The 26,943-nt window shown below is 39.9% G+C and overlaps 1 protein-coding gene and 1 pseudogene across 2 annotated transcripts; both read right to left on the minus strand.

Moving 5' to 3' along the window:
- Nucleotides 1-537: 537 nt before the first annotated feature.
- TNFRSF4 (TNF receptor superfamily member 4) lies at nucleotides 538-6,517 on the minus strand. 2 transcript variants are annotated; one of them, XM_005237915.4, is made up of 7 exons: nucleotides 6,214-6,517; nucleotides 3,702-3,824; nucleotides 3,238-3,339; nucleotides 2,759-2,825; nucleotides 1,990-2,219; nucleotides 1,546-1,671; nucleotides 538-819 (listed from the first exon to the last, which is right to left on the minus strand). In XM_005237915.4, the coding sequence occupies exons 1-7, from the start codon at nucleotides 6,353-6,355 to the stop codon at nucleotides 749-751; spliced, it is 861 nt and encodes a 286-aa protein (XP_005237972.3). In that variant the 5' UTR covers nucleotides 6,356-6,517; the 3' UTR covers nucleotides 538-748. The 2 variants fall into 2 exon arrangements, with proteins under 2 accessions (XP_005237972.3, XP_055656593.1); XM_055800618.1 differs by lacking the exon at nucleotides 6,214-6,517 and adding an exon at nucleotides 5,833-6,024.
- Nucleotides 6,518-8,232: 1,715 nt separating this feature from the next.
- Nucleotides 8,233-26,024, minus strand: LOC101915856 (45 kDa calcium-binding protein-like; annotated as a pseudogene).
- Nucleotides 26,025-26,943: the final 919 nt, after the last annotated feature.

Here is a 26,943-nt window from a genome sequence, read left to right on the forward strand (position 1 = left end):
TGACATTTTCTCGATAGGTATGTTTGAAGAAATGCAGAAAAGAGAGGTGGCATTGAATAGCCATCTCCCAGCAATCACTTAACAGCTAGCACCAGAATCCCGGCACTGTTCTGGTGCATGGCTAGCACGAGAGTTACCAGCAATGACAACTATGTCTGAAGGCATAGCAGACATATGCCACTCAACACGATCAAGAAGGAATAACTTTTAAAAATGGAAGCACAAAGGAAGGTGGCTAGGTTCATCAGGGGAGATTCTCCACCTAAAGTGAAGAGAGTTCATTTGGGAACTACAGTGAAACACTGAAGGTACCTGAGAAGAGACACGTGCTCTGCTTAGCAACTGAGAATCCTAAGACAAAATATAAATGCAGTCATAAAGCAGGTCTTTTGATTTCCCTGTTTTTCCCTCTGCTCAATGATCAGCTCTTACACCTTTCTAAACACTTTCTTCAGTCCAGGGACAATTGCCTATCACTACATACAGAATTGCTAGCAATGCACAGAGGACTAAACTAACGCAGCCCTGGCAACAGGATCTGCCTAAGAGAAAGAATCACATGATTCCACCAAGAACAGCTACTCCCATGGGTCCTAATGCCAAAGGGGCCGCAAAACGAGACCCAAAGGAACCGAAGTGCAATTAAACAGTTACACACACCCACACTTAAAGTCACAGCACGCTCTGTCACATCACTTGTTACGATCGATTGGCTCAGAAATGCAGGAAACAGTAACGTAACATGGAGTCAGTTTTTGATGAGACTAGAATTGGAGTCAATATGTTCTTCCTGGATAGGAATTCGAAAGCTCTTTGCATCTGAAAAACAGATAATAAAATAAATAAAAAATACTGTATAGAGCAGAAGAAGCAGGAAAAGGGAAGCCAGGGACTTTTCCAGTTTCATGGATGACTAGGCACCTATGAATGACATATGGCTCAGTGCTTGTCTTTCCAGCCAGTGCTAGAAAACACCAAGGATAGGGAACAGTGTATTTTCATTCATTGCTCTATGAATGGAACACGAGGCAGCTGTGGGCTGACTCAAGAGCCAGGCTGGCACTTAGTTCTGAATACAGAGTTCAGCTCTTCTCAGTCAAACCTTTCCTGTGTTTACAGGAGACAGTTCAAGACAGTTCACCTCTGCGTAGGCAAAGACTTCAAAATACGCTTTTTAAAAGACTTTTAAATATTTTGATTCTGGGTCCTCTCTGTACTGAATTCCCTGCACAAAATCATTACATCATTTTTCAGGGACTAGGTGGGGGGCAAGGGGAAGTTATAAGGCATTAAAATCAACGAAAGAGAGAGAAAATGCTTCTGCGTGGCAACAGGCAGGGGAACCTGTGCTCTGTAAGAATGCAGACTTGAGACACTATGACCTCCAGTGCATCAGGACTAAATAGAGGATCAACCACTGGTAGTAACTGCAGATGACACTGTGCTACTTAGCCAGGTAAACTTCATGATTGAAATTATCAAAGTTCAAATAGGGGGCTGTGATCATTCTTTCCTATATATTTTTCCCCATAAAAAGAAACTCACCGTGATGGTTGTTTCTGAAAGGCCTCCTCTTGGTCTCTTTTTTGGCTGCTTGGATAATCAACAGGAGGATGGACATTCCACTCACTATGAGCAGTATCAGACAAATGAGGATAAGGAATAGAGACCCTGGAAGAAAACCAGAAGAATACACTAAAAAAGATTCGTGTTTCTAGCTGGAGTTCCCACAGCTTTCCAGCTTCAAAAGAAGGAACCAAGAACCCCACAAGTACCCCTGAACCACAAAGCCTAGAAGTCCCAGCTGCCAAGCAGACTAGCAAGAAATCTGGAATGCTGTGTGTGTCTCACTGAAAAGACTGTGCACAATACAGACAAGGTTTCTAAGAAAGAGTGTGATTTCATTTCCAGTGAGGTCAGTTTCAAGTGAAAATTCCTGTCCAGCTGTAGTAAACGGAGACACTAGACTTGGCCATTCCTGCTCCTTACCCCAGTTAGGCTCTGTGGGGCTCTCTGTATCCAAGCAAGTGAAGGGAATCACACTGGGTCTGGATGGCGAGAACACTGTGGTCGACATATTATTCCTGTGGTCAGCGGTGGAGAGACTCAAAGCAGGTGTTGCATTCTGAGAGGCAGCTGCCTGTGTGACATGGTTGCTGCAAACAGCATCATCTGTTTTTGTCCCTGGTCGAAGAGTACTTTTCCCAAGAATGCTGCAGCTAGAGGTGGAAAATAAATCGGTGCAGTTTTTCAGACAGTTGCACTAACGACTTTGTAAGTGATCTCCATGGAACAAATGAGTGAACATTACAATCCTTGTGTTATCAATACAAACTCAGGCTTCACCTTTCCTAGATTCTACAGATATGTGAAAAATAACTAAGCTAACTGAAGTTATTATGGAAAAAAACTGACAATCTGTGTTTCTTAGCATCTATCTGTACGTGTACAAACGCCTTGAAGCACTGCTGCATTTGGCAAGGGAACCTTTTGCTATAGAAACAAAACATCCAGATGTTAAAAAAAAAAACAAACCACAGGCTGTTTTTGTTGCCGTAGGTGGAGAGAGAAAGGGCAGAAGGCAGACAGATGCTTCAAATCAGTATGCAGACTGCTCAAGGCTCCTGGGAGGCATGAGGAACATAGTCGCAGTGCACCCACTGCAGGTTTACTCTACACACCACGATTTGGGCATCAACTGCTTACAGAAGCAAACCTGAAACGTTGCTCTGAACATGTTTGGAGCAGGGATACATACTTGGTCCAAGGTCGACAGTTTTCATTTCCTCCTACAGAATAAGACCCTTCAGGACATGGTGAGCATACTGCAAAAAAAGGAGGCAGCAGTTGAGTTCAGTTAGCAACGTAACTGCATGATAGCTACACAGTAATTTTACTAGTAGTCTAGCCTACAGAACAGACACAACAAAACCCACACACCCTCTGAACGCCGTAGTCATTGGAGCAGAAGTAACACAACATGCTCAGTGTTCATTTCAGCCTGCAGCTGGCAAGGTTTCCTTTTTCGCTACTGGCTAATTATGGCTATTAACAAGGAGAGCATTAAGATTTCTGACAGCTCAGGAATCACAGGGCAACAGTTTGCTACAACTACCCTGCTACAACACTTGCGCAGAAATATCAATGAGACAAATGACAACAGCTTTCACACCAGAGATAACGACCTCATCTGAAGCGAAGGCAGGAGCTGGAGCATCTGACACGTCACTAACTTACCACTTCCCAGCGTGTATTTGGCATGTGGCATGTAGCCCGCAACACACATGCAAATTCTGTCAGATGTCTTCTCACACTTCTTCACTTCCACGCTCCCCTTCCCTAGCAACAACAGAATAAAGGGCAAGTGAGAGACAAGAAAAAAGTTAAGAAATAAAAAAATATATACATTTACTAGTCAGTGCCCATCTGTCATGTGTAGAAACAACTGCAGAGAACCATTTATTAACAATTCTGAAAACACCTTTTTTCAGGCAGTACAAGCCTGCTTCCTTCGAAGGCTCTACCATCAAAACCAACCAGGAGATATCAGCTATTGAAATGATAACCCAGTCTTTGGGCTCGGTCATCTCAAGTGACAGGCTGTATGCCATCAGCCTTTGAGGAGCACGCAAAGAAAGCATATGAAGACTGGCTGCCTCCCAAACTCGTATCAAGAAATGTCCACCATGCAGCTGACTTACTAGTGTTGCAGATTGTACAACTCTTGCAGAAGTTGTGGTTGTGCTCACTACTGAAGTACTCGTCTTGACAGGGGGCACAGACTGTGTCTGCTGTTGCAGTGCAGCGCTTTCTCATTCTTTCACCTAAAACAAAGACCATGTAGAAAGGAGGAACTGATAGTTATCAGAAGGAAACCCTCTTTGTTTTCATGCACTAGAATGAAAATGTGCCCAGAAAAAAACGGTTCCACCTACAACTCTGGCTGAAAACATTCAGCAGATTTAGACATGCCAGAATCCCTGAAAGTTTTGACCCATAGCATCACTGTAGATTAAGCAGCTAAACTGGGCTAGCAGGGGCCTGGTGACTTGCCCAGAGTTGAGGCAATGCCCCAGATGATTCTGCCAGTGGATTCCAAATATCACTTCTCCAAACCACCTTTTCATATGGTTTAGACATCACAGCTTGCAGCCAGTGTCAGTTAGGAAAAAAAGCAGGGGTTTAGCATAGCAATAGGTCTGATCTCCAGCATAATACAATGGTTTTACAAAAGATCTTGCCTTTCCTTATGAAATAAATCATGCAATTCAACCCAAAGTAATCCCAAACAGGTACAAAAGATGGTAATGGACTGCTCAGGTTCACAGAAAATTCATTAGTGAAGCAGTCAAAAAATAAATGTTTCTAGTACCTTTGTGCTGGCATTCTGAAAGCCCATCAGGCATGAAAGAATGTGGCTATATTTTGATATGCATCTGTATTGGCACCCAACATCAAAGTTGTTACTAGCTTCATTTCATGAACAGTGAGACACAGCGCAAGACGCAAGGCACGCGTTTATTACTATTCCAAACAGTGTATCTGTATCACACATGACGTTTAGAAACAAGCTCTGAATGCTTGGTACCCCCAAATTTCAACCTGTACGATACACAGTACTTACACAGAATTCCAGATTGATGTGCTAGGATGACAAGTTTTGTGAGCAAAGCCATTTGCCCAAACTGAAACAGCAAGTTAACAGTGAATTTTGGAAAAGGAGTTAGACATGTTCCTTCTATCTCGCTAGCTTGTCTCCATACCGCACAGCAGGAACTACGGACAGCTTTCATGACCAGCATTTTTACAGTTGAGCTTAAATACATCCTCATTCTCACAGACTGTTTCATTTTGGTTCTCCATTTTCCCATTCTGCACATGAACAATGAGCACCAAGTCTCTTGCTCGCTCCAATTTTCTCTTCATTTATTGAGTGCTATCAGTGGCAAAATACCAGATCTCTTTAACTATCACAATATAAGCAAAACATTTCTGCATTTCTACCATCTACACAATCAGGAAGAAACTATGAAGCAACAGCAGCAGATTTGCTAACAATGCAAAAAAACTGATGAAAGTTCTTTCAGTGTAAAGAGGAACAAAAAAAGTTTAGAGATAAAGTATTATCTGTATCTGCACGCAAATACACCTTTCTTTAAATCGAGTTCAGAAACACTCAGATTCAAACATTCTGAGAATGCAATAAATTGAATTTATTCCAATTAGCATCTTGAAGACAATACTACAGCATCAGTTCACACCATATTGTGTAGTAGACTTAATTATGAAAAGAGAAGTAACTATTCTGAAAAGATGCACATAAAACCATATGCAAGACTTCAAGTTGCAACTGCATTTAAGACATGACTTACACCCTCTCTAGGTGTGTACATGCATGTACCTGTCTTTTAGTACAGTCAATATTGACTGTACTAAAAATAACCCCCTTTGTTAAGGGGATTGCTCCTTGAACAGCTGTATTACCTGTTAATTCTTGTTACACTTCATCACTAAGTCATTTCTATAATGAAATCCCAACTATTAAAATATTTGAGGTTTGACATTTTGCATTTGTTCTTCTCAATACTGCATTGCCTTCAGAGATAGTCAGATTGTGGAAAAAACCACACACATGCAGAACTCAGAATTCAGGCTCATTATGTTTCTACAATAAGAAAGGAGGAAACAAATACATTACATGTCAAGTTACGCTTTGCTAACCTCTGCCTATGAATCAAGCATATCTTTTTCCTCCATAAAAACACTCCAAGCAGTATAAACCTCGTAACAAAAGGAAGCTTAAAATACATCTATACCACCAGAATTAATTACCTGACATTTTCCATTCTTCTGCAAGATCTCTGAGCTTCTTTCTGTGGCAGTAAAGGACAGTAACATAAATGCTACCATCTTTTCTCAGCTAATGCTCCCACAATGAAAATGCCCAGACTGACACATTAAGCCAGCTGAGCCACACAAAAGAAGTCAAAGAACATGTAGCTCTTTCAAAGAGGATTCCTAAATTAATTTATAGAAATAATCTCGGTCAGTCTATACTGAAAGTCTCCTCATCAAATGCTTTCTCTCCATATTATGCTTCCTACATTTGCATGGTATTTCCATCCATCAAGCTGTTTTCTACCAGTCATGAGTTATTAACTGATAAATATTACATCAAGCAAGTATAACCAACATCCAGTGAAAATTACTTACCAGGGGCACAGTCCTTGCAGCATTTTTCACCAAAAAGATATTCATGTTCTTTGCATTTCAGTCCCAAGCAATGGCTAACAGTCACTGCCAGCAGCAAGAACAGAACAGTAGAAAACTGTGAATAAAAACCCAGAGCTACCATAATGCAGCCCTACTGTCCCTGAAAAATTCTGATAGCAGCAAACTCTTGGAGAAGAGATTCTAAATCGCTGGTGACCAGCACAAATTCATGTCAGTTGCTGGGAAATTCCCAGCATGTGCTCCACGCCCCCATCCTTCTTCCCACACCCCACAAACCCACTTTTTTTCTTCTGTTCACAACTGAAATATTCATAGGTAGAAAGACAGCATGATGACTAGTGTTATGAAAAGATTTCCAGTCACAGCCTTAAACCAGAGTGGCTCCAGCCAGGTACGTACCTCTCTGCACAGTGCTAAACACAGGTCTTGAACGCCAGGAGAGCTGGAAGAGATGATCCTTGTTGTTGTGAAGAGTGATGTTAAAGCCATACAGAGGTAACACCTGAAAACCTTCATGAATGAGAGCCACAGGCAGAATGAAGCGTAGCCCACAGGCTTGCTGCTTAAAAGACGAAGTACAGATTCTCTCCCCTTGGTCTCACCCTAACCACAGACCCACAACTTATTGCTGCATAACAAATAAGGTTGTTAATACATTTCTCTTCCCAGGGAGAGTGCAGAATCATAGATCATCAGTCATCTTGGTATTGCTCTTGGTATTTGGAGACAGCAAAAGCTACAAATGAGAAGCGTTCGCAGTGTCCATTTCCCAGTCCCTTACCCCCAGGCTCCCCGCTCGGCCGCTGAAGAGCAGTAAGCCTCTGACTCCGGACTCGGGGACTTCTCTGTTACCCCCACCATTTGCTCCCATGGAAACAAAAGCTTCCAGCAGAGGTGTGCCCCATGAAAGCACAGGATGCAACATTCATGTGCCAGCTACTTCTGATGCCTGTTTTGTTCCACAGAAGCATGTTAACTCTGGAATCCACACCCCCAGAGGGCTTCTCCATCCAGCTGTGCAAGCCAGCAGTGACAGAGCAGGCTGAACAGCCCACTGGCACTGCGGTCCTGCCCGTGCCCAACACAAGCATGTGGAGTAGAGAAGAAAAGTGATCACACTAAGAATTAGTGGCTTTAACTTTCCAGGCTCACTACCGGAATTTTTGCTAGCTTGATCTTATTGATCTAGGATCCAAATTTTAGGTCTTCCAGTTCTAAAAGACTTGAGCAACTCTTATGCAAAGGCCCAAGTAAACAAGACATCCTACAGCGAAAGATGTTTTATTTACGTTGGTTAAAAAAAATAGCCAGACCTCCCAGACAAAGCAGATCTACAGTCAGTTCACACCTAAAGGCAAAGGAGATGTGACTGGAACAGGAGTACACGTGGAATCCCAATTAGCCTGCACTCTTCGGGAGGACTGAACAGCAACATCATGGCGTGTTTTATCCAGAACTGATGCTTTTCATTTTTCTTAAGGTTCTGTAAGACTGCTTAAGAGTGGAAAGGACACAAAAGCGAGGCAAAACAGTAACTGTTTTCCTACTTCTCCTATTTTCCAAGCATTTTGGAAAACAGCCACTATGGAATGGAAGTTATACCTTAAAGACATTCTTTCCACAAGGGAGCAAGGCTCTGCCAGAGCAAGTAAACCACACCAGCTGGACTTCAGCTACCTTCACACTCGGTACTTGCATGTGGGAAATACCCAAGACTCTTCCCACTGCGGTATCATGCTCCATGCCATTTAAGTGGCTTTACGCCTTATGATTCAGTCACTCCTTCGAGCAATATTTAAGCAGATTTATTTTTCTCCCCAATTCTTTTTCACAAACAGCAGCAGGCTTTATCTATTCAATAAATCAATTATTATTCAACAAGAACTGAAAAAGCAAACTCCTATGGTGTTCACAAACTGGGTAAGGTTAAAATTCTGCTATATACATTTGAACTGAGAACTCCCAAACCACAAGAGCAGTGATGATGAAGCATTGATATTCTTGCTAAAGATACTTTAATACAAGTTAAATGCTCATTTAATAAAAGCAGTTAGCCACATACCATCTTCAGAATTCAACTTTTCTTCAAGGCACCCCTAAGCGTTACCTGGCTTGATACTGCCAGATTCCTTTACATGGCCATATTATGCAAGTAAACAAAACAAGGAGAGAACACAACAATTAGCCAAAACATTTCACATCTAGCACACTCCTTGGCTGGATTTTCACCAATGCAAATTAACCTCTCCAAAACGCTGCTTGGCATTGCCATGAGGATCACATGTGCCGCAGGCTGCTCCCAGAAAACAGCCTGCATGCAGCTACTCTGGGTGTAGTAAGAGAGGAGAGCTTCAGAGTGGTGAATTGAACCATGTTACGGGTCAGAAATAAGAACCTGTCCTGATTTTATTTAATACACAGGTATCATTTTTGACTATAGGTGCTTATCCTAGATGATACTCTATACAAGCTTTTGAATTCTACAAAGATGAAACAGATGATACAAAGATGATGTCCAGGAGACAGCAGCACTCATAAACCGAGACCTATTAACAGCAGGCAGATTGCCTGTGTACTTGAAGAACAACCAAACAGCAAAACCTCATATGGAACTTGTAACTTGTGCTTGATGAAAGGCTTTAAAGAAAAAGTCTCTAGATTCCTTAGACATCACAGGCAAGTAAGGGTTCACCTATGGGAAAGAACCTAAAAGAATCTGAGAAAGATTGAGTACCTATAAAATACTTAAAGGATTATTAAAAATAAACAAGTCTACGGACAAACATGGATAGTTTGTACTTCTAAAATTCCAAACCAGGAATATTCTCATGTACCTCCAAATCTCACCATGCAGTCCACTTTATCCTTACAGCTCTTAGTTAACATGTGATCCTGATTTCTGGCAGAGAAAAATGAAACATGTTAAGATGTATAACTCCATGCATACTTTAAAAATTAATTTTTCACAGTTGTTCCTCAAGTTTCAGATTTATCAGGTGTGTGGCAAAGACAGCAACAGTACATACTTTAACATTTTTGCAGTTACTAGCTAGATACTGCTAACCTTGTATTTTTCAAGAGATTCCATGCTCATATTATCAAAAGATTAAACTAAGATCGCATATGCATAATCATTGCCTTTACTGACAGATAAACTTCTAAATTTCATCATCATATTTCAGCTGCTCAAGAACCCCTCTGCAAACTAGCACTTGCTTTCTGAGCATCAGGTGTGACAAGTTAGAACTTGTCCTCTCAAATTATATCTAAATAATTGAATTGTGCAAACAACTGGAGTGTAATACCAGAATGCAGTCAGGACATTTATAAGATTATGAACTAATATTGCTAAAAATTTTGTCTTAACTAGACCGGGAACAACCACACTGCAAAACTGTATGTTTGCATGTATGATTTTGTGCTAGTTAGAAGTGCAGGCCATTATGTGCTTATGAAGTCTTAGTTAAAACAACAGCAAAGCAAAACCTAGACCTTTCGCCAATCAATCTAAACCAATCATACCTAGGACTTCTCCCAAGCACCATGGTTTTATACACTGGATTTTGGTTTTAACATCTCCAGACTCTAGCCATATTAAAATTTCACTACCTTGCAATCAAGTACCTGTGGAGCGCTGGAATGGGGGTGGAAGGGAGTGGGGGTTGAATAATACGGCAGACATTCTAAGCTCATTTAAACACAAGATTATCAACTAAATTTATCCCTCTCTTAAAGTTCTTTCAAAATCGTGTGTTAATTTGTCTGTCCTCTGAAGAGTTCAAATTTTTCCCACTCACTGACAAACCTAAAATCAGCAACATTTCCAAAGCATGGAGAAAAATATTTACTGGAAAAGATATGTATATAAAAAGACTGATACGGCCATTTAACACCCAAAATAAAAAAAATAAAAAAAAAAAAAAAGAAAAAGAGGGAATACTGAAACAGAAACAGGTAGCAATACTTATTTTTACATTATATTAAGAGAACAAATTTAATCAAATATAACATCTCACTTGGATTTTCAAGCGACTGTTCAGAAAGAGAGGTTTTTACAGTAAAGATGGAAGCAGAGTAAAAATACATTTTCTATTTTAAACAGTAGCGGATATGACCCTTGTGTTGCAAGATGCTTTCAAAGATTACCCAAAAGCAAACCGATTATAAGGCTTCCCAAGTGCTGACTGTGCATTGCTCTGGCAAAAGCAGCTCAAAAGCAAAGCCTGTATTTCCCCCAGCTTCAGCATGCATGAGTTCATCAGCATCGTTAACTTGCCCAGAGGCAAGTAATTATACTAGTTTTAACAATGAATTTTAGTTAAGTGCTAATCATACACCTAGGTGAATCCCATTGCTCTGTCCAACATCTTTAAGTCCACAAAGAAACCTTCCCCATTGTTTCATTTTAGAAGGAAATTTGATTTTTTGAGACATAAGCAATCACAAGTCTCTCATGTCCCCAGTGCAACTGCGAACAAAAAACCTGTCACACTATAACCAGTTTGCTTTTTAAAGGAGATGCAGAAGCTTCTCTGTAACATTTGAAGTAAGTTCTTCCTACAGCTCCTAAAGATATTCAGCGGTGAAGGGAGAACTCGTATTAAATTCTCAACAATATGTAGGCAGGTTGAGATGCATTGAGAAAAATACTGGAAGATTAGCCAGCCGGTCTGTGTATGGATATTCTCATGAGGTCAGAACACACATATTTGACCTACAATCCCCTTTACAAAAGCCAACACCTTTCAGCGTTATTTGTGATTTCCATAGATCAGCAGCTATGAGGGCTACAAGAAGAGTTAAATATTTATGAAGCATCCACCAAATATGATTAGCCAAAAACAGCTGAATCTTCAGCTGGATTAACTATACAAACCAGGGTGAGCTGACGTAGTCCAGTACCTGCCCCATGTAATATGGGCCTTTTTTTTCCACTCACACTGAAGGCAACAGAGCTGTAGATCTTATGTATGGACAGAAGGTTTTTTTAAGTCTAGGACAACATGCTGTAGGCATGTAACACAGATAGCAGCAAAGTAACTTCCTGTTTGGGGGTTGGATTTTTTTTTCTTTTGTTTTTCTTTTGTTTTAATTGAAACCAAGAAAGTGCTTCAGAGCTCTGGAAAAGTGAGCAGGATCAGAACTCCTCATGACCATTACATACATAGTCCATAAGCCTGCTGTTTGCAAAGTATTCACTACATTTCAGGATCTCCTCCAGCTCTAAGTGATAGTTTTGATTTTCATCTGCTACTGCTGTCATTTGCTTCGCTTCATTCAGGGCATTGTATTCATTCATAGGATCCATATATTCCTAAAACAAGTAAGAAAAAAATTTTCAATCACTAAGCACACATTTCCACACATCAGAATTATGAACCTTGGCTCTATGTAAGCTTCAGCAATTAGAAGACCAACGTAAGCCATCCCAAAGTGAAAGTAAGTCAGGTGTTAACACCTTTTCCTGTCTTTTTAACAGGCTTACATCTATCTCCTATTTATTTTTTTTTATTATTATTCACTGCTTCCTTGGCTGTTCTAACAGAAATCCAGCTTCTCGGCTTATGCCAAGTGTCTACATTTTGGTTGCAAACTAAACTCATTATCAAATCTGGTGTCTTTTGTGAAGAAATCTCAATTCAAAATTCAGGAGCAGCCCACTGCCGATCTGTATGACATGAGTTTTCTGGTTTCTGGAGATAATCTTTGAGAACGTGTTCCATTCAGAACTTTCTTGTTCCATTTTCAACGACCAAGAAGACGTTACAGAGGTCAGAAGTCTCAGAAACAAAGGGGTTTGCTCCTTCACTTCACTCAAAATAGTTTAAAAGTTTTCAAGCAGTGCACTTTAGTTCATGCCGTAGAAGACTCAAGATTATCTTCAATTTCTTCCTAGAAGTGACATATACGTGCATGCATCTATGTGTGCATACATATGCAAAGACTTCACAGATAAAGCACCTATTTTTAAAGGAAAGTTCTCAGTAAAAAGGCTATTAACATTGTCTATGTCACAATACAACCGTTTATCCCTACTAACACCATCATTCATACCCATGTATTTGCATACTGAGGTTAGGAAATTTAACATTCATCCTACGTCAGGGAAAAAGCCAACGTTTTACAGGTTCCCCTTTCACACTGCCTATGCTGCAGCTTGAATTCTGCTAATTCAATAAGAACTGTCAAAGTACATTCTTACATCCAGAAAGAAAAAAAACAAGCCCAAAGTGAGCCACGAGCCTCCTCACTGGCCACGACACTGCCACAACTATAGGGTGCGAAATATTTCATGGTGTTTGGTAGACTCTTCTGCAGACAGAATTATTAGAAGAAAGCCTTTCTTCTGCAAACCAAAGTCTAAAAGGCCACAAACTAGAATCCACACTTGAAAATAATAATTTGGTTTTGTAAAAAGAAAAACACACTAAAAGACAAGAGATCTCTGCTATTTTCTAGGCTACTGGGGCCCAGGTTTTGTTGATTGTTGGCTTTTTTGTTGTGGTTTGGTTTTTTCGAGTGAGTTTGATTTGTGCTGGTTTTTCTTTTTTAAAATGAATATAGGTTGCCAGTTACTCCATTTGCAACTGAAAGTATGACTCATTCTCCCAATAACCAGTGCACCTAATGAAGTCTGTGACTTGCTTTCTTGCACTCCATATCCATACAAGTGTCTGTGTGACAGAAAACCCTAAAAGCATACCTGTGAATAACAGTTATGCTAGGAAACCCCCTTTAACAAAAAGCACGATGACACTATCTGCAAGCACTATTAAGCAATACTGTAACCCAAAGTTCTGTGAAGTAGACACACACTGTACTGTTAATTCAAATATTTTTGGACTTCATAGTCTCTAAAGCAGTTTCAATCCTGTATTGAAAAATTAGCTATTGGTTTTAAAGTCACTAGAACTGAGGAAGACTTACCTCCAACTCTGCCATTGTGACAACACCATCATGGTTAGCACCAATGGCCTCGTCAAATTCCATCCTTCTGTCTTTTACCCAGTCATCATCAATATCTTGAGCTTGCTGGTTCTCTGCAGTACCAACAGGTAATGAAATTAACTCTGAAAGGGTAAGTTTCTTATCTCCATCTTGATCTACAACAGAAGTACACAGTAACTGAAAAGTATTTGCTTAATGTCCATTAAAAATGAGAAATTCCTTCAAGTCAGAGATGCCATTGGTACAGTCTGCCTGGTTTCAGCAGTCCACAATCCTGACTCCAGCAGAGAAGAGTAGTTATCATTTGTATCTTTTGTTAGCAAAAAACTCTGTATTATGGTATACACACAATGTTTTAGAAGGCTAAAAAATATACACTCATCAATATACTAAAAAAGTATTTTTCTGGACCTGAAGGACACACCAGGTGGCAAGCTGGGCTTTTTTTTTATTATTTTATTGTTGTTTGATTTTTTTCAACAATCTACTGCAACAGCAATTTTCTTACATCTGTATCCAGTCTCCCCTTGCATTAGCGCTCAGGTAAATTAACTCTCATAAAAGGCTGCATACTGGAGTCGTCTGTCTGTGCGTCACATACTCAAGTATCACTGGAAACTCTTCATATTTATTAAGCTAATAACTAGCAAAGTCGTAGCTTGTTGGGGTTTTTTTGGTTTGTTTGGGTTTTTTTTAAGACAGGTGTTCTAGCAGTTTTAAATATGCATCACTATTGACTCAATAGAAGAAGAAAGATGTGTGCCAATACTCATGAATTAAAAAAAATATATTTTCTTAGAAACCTCAACCATTTATTTCCAATTTCATGACTATATAACATGATTCTTACATGGCTGCTGTAGTGGGGAAGTACAAAGCAATTAATGCCCTCCTCATGGAACATTCACATCAATATATTTTATAGTATTTTATTGTTCATCAAACCTTTTCTACTTTTGCTACAGTAACCCTACAATGCAGTAGCACTTCAGTGTGCTACTTTACTGTCAGCTGATCTTCTTCATATGAAGTACTGAGAATGTCTTTCTAATAGGTAATGTTGTGCTGTTCTTTAACAACCAGAGACTAAATTCAGTTTTGAGATGCACAGACAATTCCATAGAGATGCCAGCATTTGTTCTAACAGTTTCTTTTTCTTACTCATCACATTAAAAGATGCGTAGAACAGAGCAAATAAGATATGCCAAAATTTCACATTGAACCATGACAGCATAATGACGTAAGGTTTACCCAATAAAATGGTTTACAAGTAAACAGCTCCCAAGAAATGCATTTTAAAATGGCATACCCAAATCTCAGATGATTTCTTTCACCATGAACTTCAGCATTCCCCTACTACGTTCTGGATGAAAAAAGGGCAAGAATTCTTCATTCAAGAACAGATCAGGAGGTGGGTTGCCAGCTTGGTACCACTAGTCCCTCAGGTTATCTGAAACTTCCTGTGCTAGAAATTTCAGAAAAAGATTTAAGCTATCATGTTCAATCTGTTTAGAGTTCTTAAAAATATGTACTTTCCCCTGTTACTCAATTGTTTAAACAAGGATGACCTATGAAAGTTATTTTACAGTTCAACTCTCAAGGAAAGTGGGTGTTGAGAGAAAACAAAGTGCAATTAGTTTCATCTAGTGTGCACTGAAACACTAGGAAAGATCCTTTAACCAAACAACTGAACTGAAATTAGGAGATGAAAATAAAGATTCAGCTACACCTGTATCGAAACTTCAACACATCAAGTGAACACTGCTGTCCTACCAGCATTGTTAGCTGGTTCTGGTGGAAGGTAGGAATAATCCAGCTTTGTTCAGTACTTGTTGTTCACCTTTCTTATTTTCGTGTTTTGAAGCCCACCGCCAACAGACATCTTTCGCCTGCCTGAATACCAGTAGTACCTTTCCTCTGAAAAAATCATCTTTGTTTTCTACTTCACACCATCCCTGTGCATTGAAAGAGCCAAAACATTCTTCACATTTAAAATATACTTCAGATTCACTATCTCTTTGTATTGCAATTGTGACATCACACACCTGGTTAAGATCTACAAGAACGGAAGATGTCAACCCATTCTTCTCCTACCTAGATAATAACTGTAGAGCTACAAACCCTTTAACATTTAGCGTGTTTTCTTCTAAGACCAAGTAACACAACTACCATTACACCTAGAAAGATGCTGCTGATCCGTGAAGCACTCTGCACTAGTGCTTTGGCTAACATCATCACATAGGTTTATTCTACTCCACAGCACTCATTAAATCTACTACAGGTAAGAAAATATTCTTTGCCAATACAGCGGTTCCAAGCATGATCAAAAGGGGCATATTTTATTACTCCAATGTTACAACATTCAGCTTTTCTTATTTCGACTTGCCATTTCTTAATACAACATTATCTGAACCATAACTAGCTGTACTATTGTTTTGAACTCTTTTTAGGTATGTTCAAGCTCACAGGATCTGAATTAACAAAATGGTACAGAGATCCACAAAATGTTGTTATGCATACCACACACCATTTCGAATGTAGGTTTTCTTCTCGAGCCACACCACAATTCCAGACAGCACCCTCACCCTTCACAAAACTACATATGAATTAAGCTTAAGAATTGTATTAAACAGATTATAAAAAAGAAAAATCAAAGCCTAATTTTTACAGTGATCAGCAATACATTTCAAAGCATCTAACTGAAAAGACAGTATAAGCAAAGCCATAGAGGACTAGGAAAGCTATGAAGAGACTCCTGCCCTGCCCCTGCTCCTCCCTTCTTCCTTCACCCTGTCAGAGGCTCAGAATTCAAAAGAATCACCAACTCAGAGAGAACTTATACCCTTAGACTCAAGATGCATCATCCAGTATTTCAGCCTAAAAACGTCATTCATTGGAACTGTGAGAGATTTAAGAGTGTAGCTCTTCAAAAGAAGTTTGGAAACATCAAGAACAGATGCTAAGTCAAGCACCAAGAAACACATTTAGTTTTCAGTTACTTAAGGATGCAAGTACTTATTACTCCTTGTCTATTCTAAATCAGAAAACATTCTGACTTCAGACCTAAACCCTGCACATGTTTTAGTTAACACTATAATTCAGTAAAGGGAAATATTTTTGCTGCAAGGAGAAAACGCAAGTACAGGTGTACAGATACATCAGCACCAAAATCACTTCACATTTCCACTTCTTCATCTTACACCATGCAGACAAGCACTTTCAAAGTGCTGAATTTTTCCTAAACTCAATGGAGAATCATAATTTGCGCATGAGTTTCCGCTAAAACCATGCATCTGATCTGAAGAAAAAACCACCCTGCAACACACAACGTGACTGCTGTGCACCTAGCGGTCCTGAACATAACCAAACAGGAAAAAAATACCTGTACAGAGTATTCTTTTTCTGGTGTAGGCATTTTCTAAATGACACACTGGAAAAAATACTGTGTGTAGCACACTCTGCTATCTGCAAAATACACTAACACAAATCTGAACCATTGGCTTTTCACAAGTTTTAAAAACACTCTGAAAGACTAAAGTCTTCAGATAAACTTTTTTTTTTTTAATTTAATAAACTGCCTTGAATTGCTCTTGCATGCTTTTGCTTTCTGAGTTACAGGTGGGGGAAAAAACCCAACAGTTACATCTACTTTTTTTAACTGCTAGCTGCACTTAAGATTTAAGTCTTCAATAAATGTTTTTTTATGAAGAGTAAAGAAATCCTTCAGAGTCTTAATATGAATTTTAGGGCAGTTTTTAAACAGCAAGTTTTACTTGTGTCCTTGATATAACTAAGCCCAGAATAATCAAACCACTTGCTTACAGTTTTCCAGTGTAGCCAACCCCAAATGTTCGAAGTCACAAGTCAGTCTCCCTTTGCCTACTTTTCTTAAATGAAACTCAGCTGTCAGTCACCAGTTGAAACTGTTGTTATCTGCATAAGTTAAGTTGTGCCCCTAGTTGGGGCCCGGCATCCAAACTACAGCACACTTCTGCGCGAAACTCAGAACATGCCTTAAGATCCACACATTCCTTTATTTTTTATTATATAGACCAAAAAAAGGTACTTTTACACTGCACTAGAGTACAAAAATTTTTAAGTTTTGCTTATTATCCTCAGGAAGCTGTAGATAACTAATCTGACTTTCCCAAACAAGGCTTGTTACCCAGGTAGAAAAATGATTCTGTACACATTTCCCTTATTCAGCACATCTTTTATCTGATGAGCATTCCTGTAAACTGCAGTTAACCACACTGCCATAGAACATGCTACACAGGTGTTTTCCCTGCCATAAAATTCAAAGGCCCATTTGCATTTTAGTTGCTTTTTGATAAATGGAAAATATAACATAACCCACTTTTAAATGACTAATTCCTGCAAGGAAAGGCTAAGGCTTCGTGTTTTACTAACAGTGAATTTAAATACTTTTAGATGGGGGGAGCGGGGAGATTACTCTATTAAGAGTTCCCATGTTTATACCAAGCCAGACTCAAATGAGAGTTTCAACAGTAATAAGGAAGAAACGATCAATCTCTCTCTAGAGAACTTAAATGAAACATAAAACAATTCTTAGGCAACCTTCTGCTATCAGCTGCTAGCGCAGTGCCCAAGCGCGTGCCCACCCAAACACAGCCCCTCCGCAGTGCCAGGACCAGGCTCGGGGTGCAGCAGCTCCTTTCGTTCGGAGCAACAAGGGACCTGGGTCCCGTAGTAACAATACAACGGTCCACGCACAACACAGGTCTGACAAATTTTAGCAGACTGTTTAACTGAAAAATATTCAAAGAGTAACAAATAAGTAACCAAGATTTTCAGTGTTTAATATTTACAATGAGAGTGTTGGGAAGGCAGATCTGAGTCGGAAGGAACTCTAGTATTTCTGTCTTATGCCTTACACATTCTACATTTTTGTAGAAGCAGAAGCATAAGTAAAACATTCATCTTAAGTACAGTTTTGACATTCAAGTTTTAGGAAAGTAAAAGAAAACCCAACACACACCAACAGTCTGCACTTACTTTCTTCATCTGTCTTCAGCTCTTCATTGTTTCTGATCTTCTCTGCAATCACTTTTTCATTAAAGCCCTTACTTGCCAAAAATTTAATTTTGTATTTGGTCCGTGGCACCTGGCCTGTAAGAAAGAACCATTTCTCAGACATGACATAGTATGCTTAAATGACAAACTTTTGGTTTCATTACTTAAAACAGTCTGTGATAAAACATTTTGGTTCAGCTGCATGGCCATCACACTCAGCTTTATGAATGGCAACATGAAAACTATCACCTGATTCACTTTTGTGTTTCTTCAGACCAGACAGGCCTTGTGAAAACAACCTGTTTATGTCACCATCCTCACCCCATCCCCAGCAGAGCCACTTAACTTGTTATAATTTCCTATGACCGCAAGTGAAATAACACAGCGGTCGACATAGGACTCGGGTGCTGACTGGAGCACTTCACTTCTTCACTCTGTTGTCTTCTGTACGGATCAAATCGGTTGCAATCACACGCAGTCCAAAAGAACTTAGATTTTGTCACAGCACATCTGAAGAGCAGCCAGTAGGTCTGGCCACTAGCAACTGGCTTCAGATGTCATCAGGAGATGGAGGAATCATTCATCTTACCATCACTATCAGGGCCCACAGCTCGGAAGTGCATTTCATTTTCTTCCACAGTTTTCCTCTGATCCAGCACCGCATCTCTTTCGCACCTATCTTTTTATCATTATTTACACCCACCCTATGGATGAAGAGCAAACAAGATTTAGATTTGAGGACTGGGGGGTAGGTGGTATATTTTTTCATTCTAAATGAATTACTTTATTCTACAAACATAGGTTGCTACAGGAAAGAGTATATTTATAACCCTTTCTGAGATGTTGTACATTCTTTGAACTACAGAGTAAACAAGTAGCAATTCACCTACTTATTTCATAGTTAAATTTAAGTAACTACAACATGTAGGTTACTACTCAGTGAAAATCCAGCCACGCTTCATTTTGCTGTAAGTTAACCCATTTCGGTATTGTTTTTGAGTAATTGTTTTAAGCAGAGGAAACCACAGCCAGCTCGCTGATGGCATCCTGGCTCATTTCCGATTGGGTCAGAGTCGTCAACTGCCAGCTGCTGCAGACTTTCACTACTTTGAAAAATTTCTTCTCTAACATCCTCTCAAACCATTAACTCCCTCTCAATTTATCTTTTCAAGTCCTTTTTACCTTGATCTTCCCAAGATCTCTGAAGTTTACTGATGAGCTGCCTCCCTGTGTCTGCCTAGATCACATCCCAACAGTTATGACGATTAAAAACAATGAAAACATGATGTGAATAACTTTGGTGCAAGGACTTTCAAACTACTTAATACTTTGGCTGTAGTACTCGTAACTGGGAAAAAACAAACAAACCAAATTTCCTTTATTAAACCTTGATCTCTGGTAACACATTGCAGCTGACAGTTTTTAATGCTGAACACATTTAGAAGTTCTGCACATACGTTTCCTTACCATTAGGTTTCTGAGTTAACAGGTTCACTTTGTCAAAGGATATGCTCGTACTCAGTGCTACTGAGCTAGGGAACTAAACTTTTTTCTAACTGACTAAAATTATCAGTAAACAACCAATCTGATAATTCACTGTTCTCCTTAATGTACTACCAATACTGCTTTATTGTATCAAGATACACTGCCATACCATCAATTTCATTAACACTTATTTCATTAAAAAGGAGTTAATGTAAAAGTTACAGTTGAAGAACAAATACAAAAACAGTAACATGCCACTTTAAGAGGTTTTTTATTGAGCATATCATTAAGTATTTATTTTAGAAAGATATAACAATATTTAAAACTGAAAAGACATAACTTTCAGGAGGCAAGATGTTATTCAGAGCACACCAAAACCACTCTTGTTCAATTAAAAAAAAAAAAAGAACCTAAGAAAAAAGAAACAACACAACAAAAAAAACCACCCAGCTTAACTCTGGCTTTTTTATCAGTTTGTATCACCGTCTCAACAGTACTGAGGTGTTATCATTGAAACTCAAGTTATTAGATATGTGATTTGCCTTTAAATGTCAACTAAATGTTAAAAGCTTAAGCCAAATAGCAACTCTAGCACCTAATCTTCTACAACACTTAGCTCTATTAATAAATGCAGTATTATTGTATCATGTCTCTCCAAATCTATATGCACCAGCTCAGTATTAGCAACTTTTCAGCACCAAAGGCAAGACCAGTAAAATGGTCACGTTCTGCTTGCACCACCTTGCACTTACTAGGTGAACAAATGTGGGTTTCAATGCAGAATAGGTACTGCCAAAAACGAGACAGGAAAACAAAGCGCCTTCTCAACATTTAACATTCTAGTTTCCTTAGATCAAAGCTATCATTGAACTTACTTCTTCCAAGCTGTACTTTCCATTTAAATCACATTGTAACTAGGGAGAAAGGTAACAAATCCCATTTACTGGTGTTCTAACACACGAAAGCAGCCCTTTGTTCTGCTGCCACAGTGCACAAGAAGCCTCCAATGACTCAGATCCTCATGAACTAGCAGGCATCCACTGTACAAGATGAGCTGAAACCCTTCGGTGTCCATAAACAGCACTCTTAGTTTTGAGAGGAATATTTACAACCGCATGAAATATCAGATGTGATCCTGCTGTGAGGTTACCATCCAAGGCAATAAAAACAAAGGACTATCTATGCTTCCTGAGGTAACTATCTCGTTCAGAATGGACTGCTTGAAAACATTCCCACTAACACTAACAAGCTTAGATAATTACCTGTTTGTTGCTGAACAACTTAATACTGGTAAATCATGGAAAACTGATTTTCATGGAAAATGGTGATGGGCAATCACTTTTCTGAGGCACACAGGCCAGAACACTCAAAAGATCTTAGGAAAGAGTGGTACATTCTAATGCACTCCTTAAAAAAACTAGCAAAGAAAAGTACTGCCTAAAAAGAATTTAAGTTCAAGAAAACAAGATGAATCCAAGGAAGAATATCATCCCCGATTACAACTTTGCTCAAACCTTCCTTGGCAAACTATGTATAGAAATCTCGTGATGATTTCTCAAACTTCATGATATACCAGCTCCAAATCAAAACCCAAACAAAAAAAAAAAACCAAAAAGCTTGATTGCACTTTTTCTACAAGAAGCATAGTTTGCTGCTAGAGTGACATCGCAAATTTGTAAAACTTTAGGTATGTGACATACTGCTACCCAAGCTGACAGCAAAGAAAGTTTTTGTAAAAGCAGGGACTACCATTAGCATAAATTTGAATTAAGAAATAGACTACAGAGTCCTTTTTGATTGATCCATATTGATTACTTGTCTGATTCCACAAAAATTATAGATAAACCACAGCCCAGACAGTAGTTGAGGCAATGTGATAAATACCATTAGCATTAATACATTTCAGTAACAGGCAGCATCAGACATAACAGCTCCTTAAAATGTCTAAGTTCAAGGTTAACACTTCACTAACTATTTAAACTATATTTCATTATCTATTCACAGCCAAAATGTTAATACTACTGTTGAGTAAGAAACAAGCAAGCATGCTACTCTGTAGGATAATTCTAAATTTTTCCTTAACAAAAGCCTGTAGTAAGGGCTGCACTGAATACAGATGTCAAGCCTGGAAGAACAGATTTTAAACACTTCAGCCCAGTTTCTCAGCCACAAGCCATTACAAATCAGATTTTTGTGGCCAGCTTTCAAAAGAGCCACCTCTGAAAGTATTATCAATAAACATTGGCCATTCAGGTTTTCAGATTCATGTTTGCAGGTTCCTAAATGACAACACCGCAATACTGCCCAAGGGCCTGGGGGGAGCAGGAAGGCAGTGTTCTTACCTAAAAGGACTAAAGATAATAATTTTCTCGAGCACCTAATGCGTATCACTTTAGAGTTGGTTTCTGCTTCACCCAAACAATGAAAAGCAGATCCAGAAAATATTTTATAATAACAGAAACCAAAGCAAAGCCCTACATAGCAGGAGGTATGCAAAATTTGTTAGATGTATATTTAAATGTACAGGTTAGGAAAAAACCACAAATCAGGGTCCACACACTACTTAAAACCTTCCAATGGCATACAGCATAAACAGTTCTTTCACTGAAAAATACAAGTCTGTATTCTAAAGCAAAGATATCAAAATGGGGAAGCTTAAAATGTCACCTCTCCACGTTCTTTATTCTACCTGCTACTGTCCAACACGGTCTGTCCATACCGGCAGCTTCCCAGCACAGATGCAATGCACAGCAGTAGAAGTGAATACTGCGTTAGGCCATGAGATGAACCCCATGTTAAGAAAGCCAGCACGGATCTGGCCAAAGCCACCCCGTCTGTGTGACACAGTCACAGCTGTGGAGCCCCGCGCTACCCTTACAGCACTGTGGCACTCCGAACGGGTTCTGCTTTGGGAAAGGGTAGGTTCATGACAAGGAGGAAAAAACAAACCAAAAAAGCTCTGTGCATGGCAGTAGTTACCAGAAGCTGTATTTAAACCCATGACCTGATGAACAACTATCAAGGTAAGGCACTTAGCTAACACAAAAACTTTAATTTTTAAATGGCTACTGGGGCTGCAGCTGAGTAGCTGAAAACATCAGGAAAATGCAGATGCTAGGAGGATTTCAAACTCGCAGGGGTAACTCCAGCACAAAAACACCCTGAGAGAAACCCACACGTATTACATTCTTCTGTACTTTAATTTATTTGGTTTGTTCGTACATGTAATTTAATTTAGAATACAACTGACCCTTAGAAGCCAGGCTCACCAAACTGAATTCCAGTACCCAGTGCCACTGATTTAACGAAATCAGTGTCACCACAAGCACACTTGATGGCTTTCAATATCCTTCCTCCTGCCCTCCCATGAACACCCACCCACACAAGCTAAACTACACCACCCAGCAAAAGAATAGAAAATCTATAGATTCCAGGCTAATTTAAACTATTTAAATGGAGACTATAGCAAAATGGGTTTTCTGGCAATTATGAGAAGAAGGAAGGATGTCAAGCAAGCCCCTCTCACAGATTTTCCTGACCTGAAGGTACCTGAACACTTACTCTTGGCGAGGAATGAAGACTAAAAAGATAAACCTAGGATTTCTTGCACCATGCCCCAGTTCCACAGGGCAAATTTGGTTGAAGTACCGGTTAACTTATAAAAAACCCACTTCTGTAGACAAGTAAGGCTTGTCCTCCCAGTAAAGAGTGACTTCAGAAACTAAAATACAAAATTGTGAAATGCCACTTGTTCTTTCAGTCACATGTAGGTTGCTTGCTTAGAAAAACATAGTTTGGGGAGCTTTGCTTCCATGGTTCAACTTTATTTTCAGTAATCCTATTAGACAATAATTTATACTTTGAATTGATTACTTTATACCATACTGGCATGCTGTAGAATCTCAGCTTTCATTAATCAAAACCATACTGTGTGTTTTCTTTGTCTTCAAAGAAAATATTTCCAAAGGATCTGGAAGCCTGTGGCTTACTAGCTTTTCACAGAAGTTCATAGTATTTCTCTTTTCCCTCAGCCTTTAAGAGTATGTCTAGAAAGCAAACAAAACCCTCAGAATGCTGTCCTACATTCCTAATCTGATCATCAGGTGGAATGTAATTTTGAGTGAAGCTGATCTTTAATCCAATTGCTTTAAGTTTCCTAAGACAATCGCTTTCATAACAAACAGGCAGAACAGCACAGAGCCTGCAGCTTGCGAATGACAGTTCACTAACCAACAGCTGAATGTTTCCAATAAGCACAGAGCAATGAACATGAAACCTTCTAAGCACCATCTTAATACTTGTATATATCCTACCAATGACACGAGTGGCCTGAACAGCAGACAGTTAATAAAGGATTCCACGCTAAATGAAAAAGGCACACTTGCCTATTTGCTTTAGCAACCTTTACTCAGGAGAACACCAGAAAGAAAAAAAAAATCCAATGTTACTATTGATACTCCTTCCCTGCTAATGAAAAGGTTGCAGAAAAAAAGCTGTTAAGCCTTCTCATTTTATCTCAAGTATATGAGCATTCCCACACCATCACGAGCATTAAAAGCACCAATGTAAGTTTCTGTTCGAATTAATCTTCTATTGCAAAAATGCAAATAAAGCAAGTTCTACCACCTAGCGTCTGAAAGTAGGAACTCAAAATCAGTGCCGTTTCCATTACGTTCACTGAACTCCAAACATCTGACAGTCCATTAGCTGACACAAACCTTATCTAGCACAAGAAGTGCTTTAATGCCTAAAAGTAAAATTAGTATTTTTACACCAAGAGTAGAGCTAGATTAAGTTTTCAAAAAGGCTACAAAATATAAGTTTAATGTTTCTTTTCTCATGTTTCACTCTCATTCTCTTTTCTTTTTCTACATTCTGGGGAACTAAATGTTTTGTTAACTGCTAAGTGCTAACGTAATGAAGCAAGCTGTCAAGTTCTGAACTCTTGGTATGTGCAATGAGGCATAATTATTTGTAACCTGGATGTATTTCATGTGAAACACTCAAGTTTTAGACACTTCACATCTACTAGAAAGTTTTATGAACAGAAAACAACTGTTAGTCCATTTACCGCAATCTTATCCCATTGTTTGTCCCTTTTCATCCCTTTTCTTCCCTTCTGCCTTTACTACTGTCTTTTCAGTGTCTTTCCTCTGTGGTTATTTGCAGAAGTCACAACAGAAACAAAAAACAAGATCCATATGGAATATGAGACCAAACAATAAATAAGCAGCTTAGATCGTCAATTGAAACCAAACTTACAGCAAAGCCATAGAGCGTATGACTGCTAGAACAGAACTGGAACAAACTCCCACCCTCCCAATTCATTGGTTGCGTGGGCATCCCACCACTAAGGCAGCCCTTCCTTACCAATTCCTTGCTCTAAAAGGCAAGTGTAATTGACTATTCATTGAGCCAGGAAACCAGGAAAAAGTAATACTTCCATATCTGAAGAGGTTACATAGGCTTTTTTCACACAGAAACAGTACATTTTGTCATAAATTTTACTAGACCACAGCATTAGTCCTGTATTACTGGTTGTGACTATCGGCACATGACTTCTGACTCCTGAGGATGGCTTACGTGAGTATGATCAAACCTCCTTAACATGAACACGGCACTTGTAGTATGATACCTTCCCCTCATCATGGCGATTTTTAAATATTACAGAAAAAATTGCAAATTTTACTCTGATGATCAGAGAAAGAGGCTGCAGTGTTCTTGGCAATGCATGTAGCTTACTTTGAAAAGATGACCATGAGCTTCTTCCTTTTTTTTCTGGGGTCTGAATCTTCCTCAGACTCTTCCGTCTCTTTTCCTAGAAAAACTTCTTGATGCCTCCAGCAAAGCTGAGAGCACACCAGGGCCGTTCCCTCAGCTGAGGAAGCAGGTAGCCCAAGCTCTCTTGTGCCAGGTCCGTGGCTGCCAAGGGCCAGCAGCGCAGCTCCTGCCTGGTGCCTGCCCTGTGGGAGCAGAGCCGGATGGTCTTAACGTGGGTGTCAGGCTCCATTGAGAGCGCAAAAGCAAGGGGGCTCTTTTCTTGGCTCAGAAAGCCCCTAGCCCTGGTTTTGTTGCAGCAGTCCTATGGCTGCAAAGGGAAGGGGCAGGCCAGCGGCAGAATTCCTTCCTGGCACCTTCTGTGTGGGAGCAGTGGCTGTGTTACTGAAAATCATAACCAGGAAAACCCTCCACGCCAAACGATAGTTAGAAAGCAGACGTTGGTTAATTGCAGTGCCGGGTGCACGGGGGATCTTCCCTCCTAACGCACACACCAAGCTACTCAAGAGTACACATTACACACACTAGAGTACTTGCATAGTCATGGTACATGACATTTCTTCACTGACCTTGGTGTCTGCAGGGCTGTTTCACACTCACATTTTCTCTGTCACAGCTCCTATGCAGCATTTTTTTTACCCCTCCCTAAACCTGTCATCACAGAGGTGCCAGCAGCATTGCTGATGGGCTCAGCTTTAACCAGCAGCAGATCTGTCTGGGAGCTGGAACCAGCTGTGTCCAACATGGGAGCATCTCCTGGTGTCTCCTCACAGAAGCCACCCCTGTGGCCCCTGTCCCTCCCCACCCCAGCTAACAAACCCCTGCCATGTAAACCCAATGCAGCCGTCAGCGGGCAGAGAGGGGGCACTGAAAAATAGGGAAAGGGAGCTACAGAGAGAGAGGCAGAGGTGGGGGGAAAAAAACAGTGATGGGCTACAGGCCAGAGAGGAGGAAGGGAGGGGGAACCAGGCTGAGAGATGTAGAAACCCAAAAAGTAGTGATGGGCCACAGGGCAGAGTGGGAGGAATTTGAAAAGGGGAGAGTGGGCTGGACAGAGAGAGGCTGAGTAACACCCAAAAAACTCTGAGCTAAAGGGGAGAGACACAGGAATTAAAGAATAGGGAGCAGACAGAGAGAGTGATGAAGAGAAAAACGGACTAGAAGGACTGGGGGATGTAGAAAACCAGTGAGGGACAGGGAGCCAGAATGTGGGATACAGCAAAAGAGAGGGACAGGCAGCAGGACGCTAAGGGCAACAGAGAGAATGACAGGGAGGCGAGCCAAGAGAAAAAATAGGGACAGAGGGTGGGACAGAGGTGAAGCAATAAATAGGTACAGGGAGCAGCAGAAAGAGTCAGTAAGGATAAAAGATGAACGCGAAAGAGGCCAGGGCAGTGAGATACAGAATGAAAGAAATGACAGTGAGCAAGACACAGGGTTGGAGGGAGCAAGAAAAGGAAGGAG

The sequence above is a fragment of the Falco peregrinus genome, chromosome 3 (genome assembly GCF_023634155.1).
Source record: "Falco peregrinus isolate bFalPer1 chromosome 3, bFalPer1.pri, whole genome shotgun sequence".
NCBI lineage: Eukaryota > Metazoa > Chordata > Aves > Falconiformes > Falconidae > Falco > Falco peregrinus.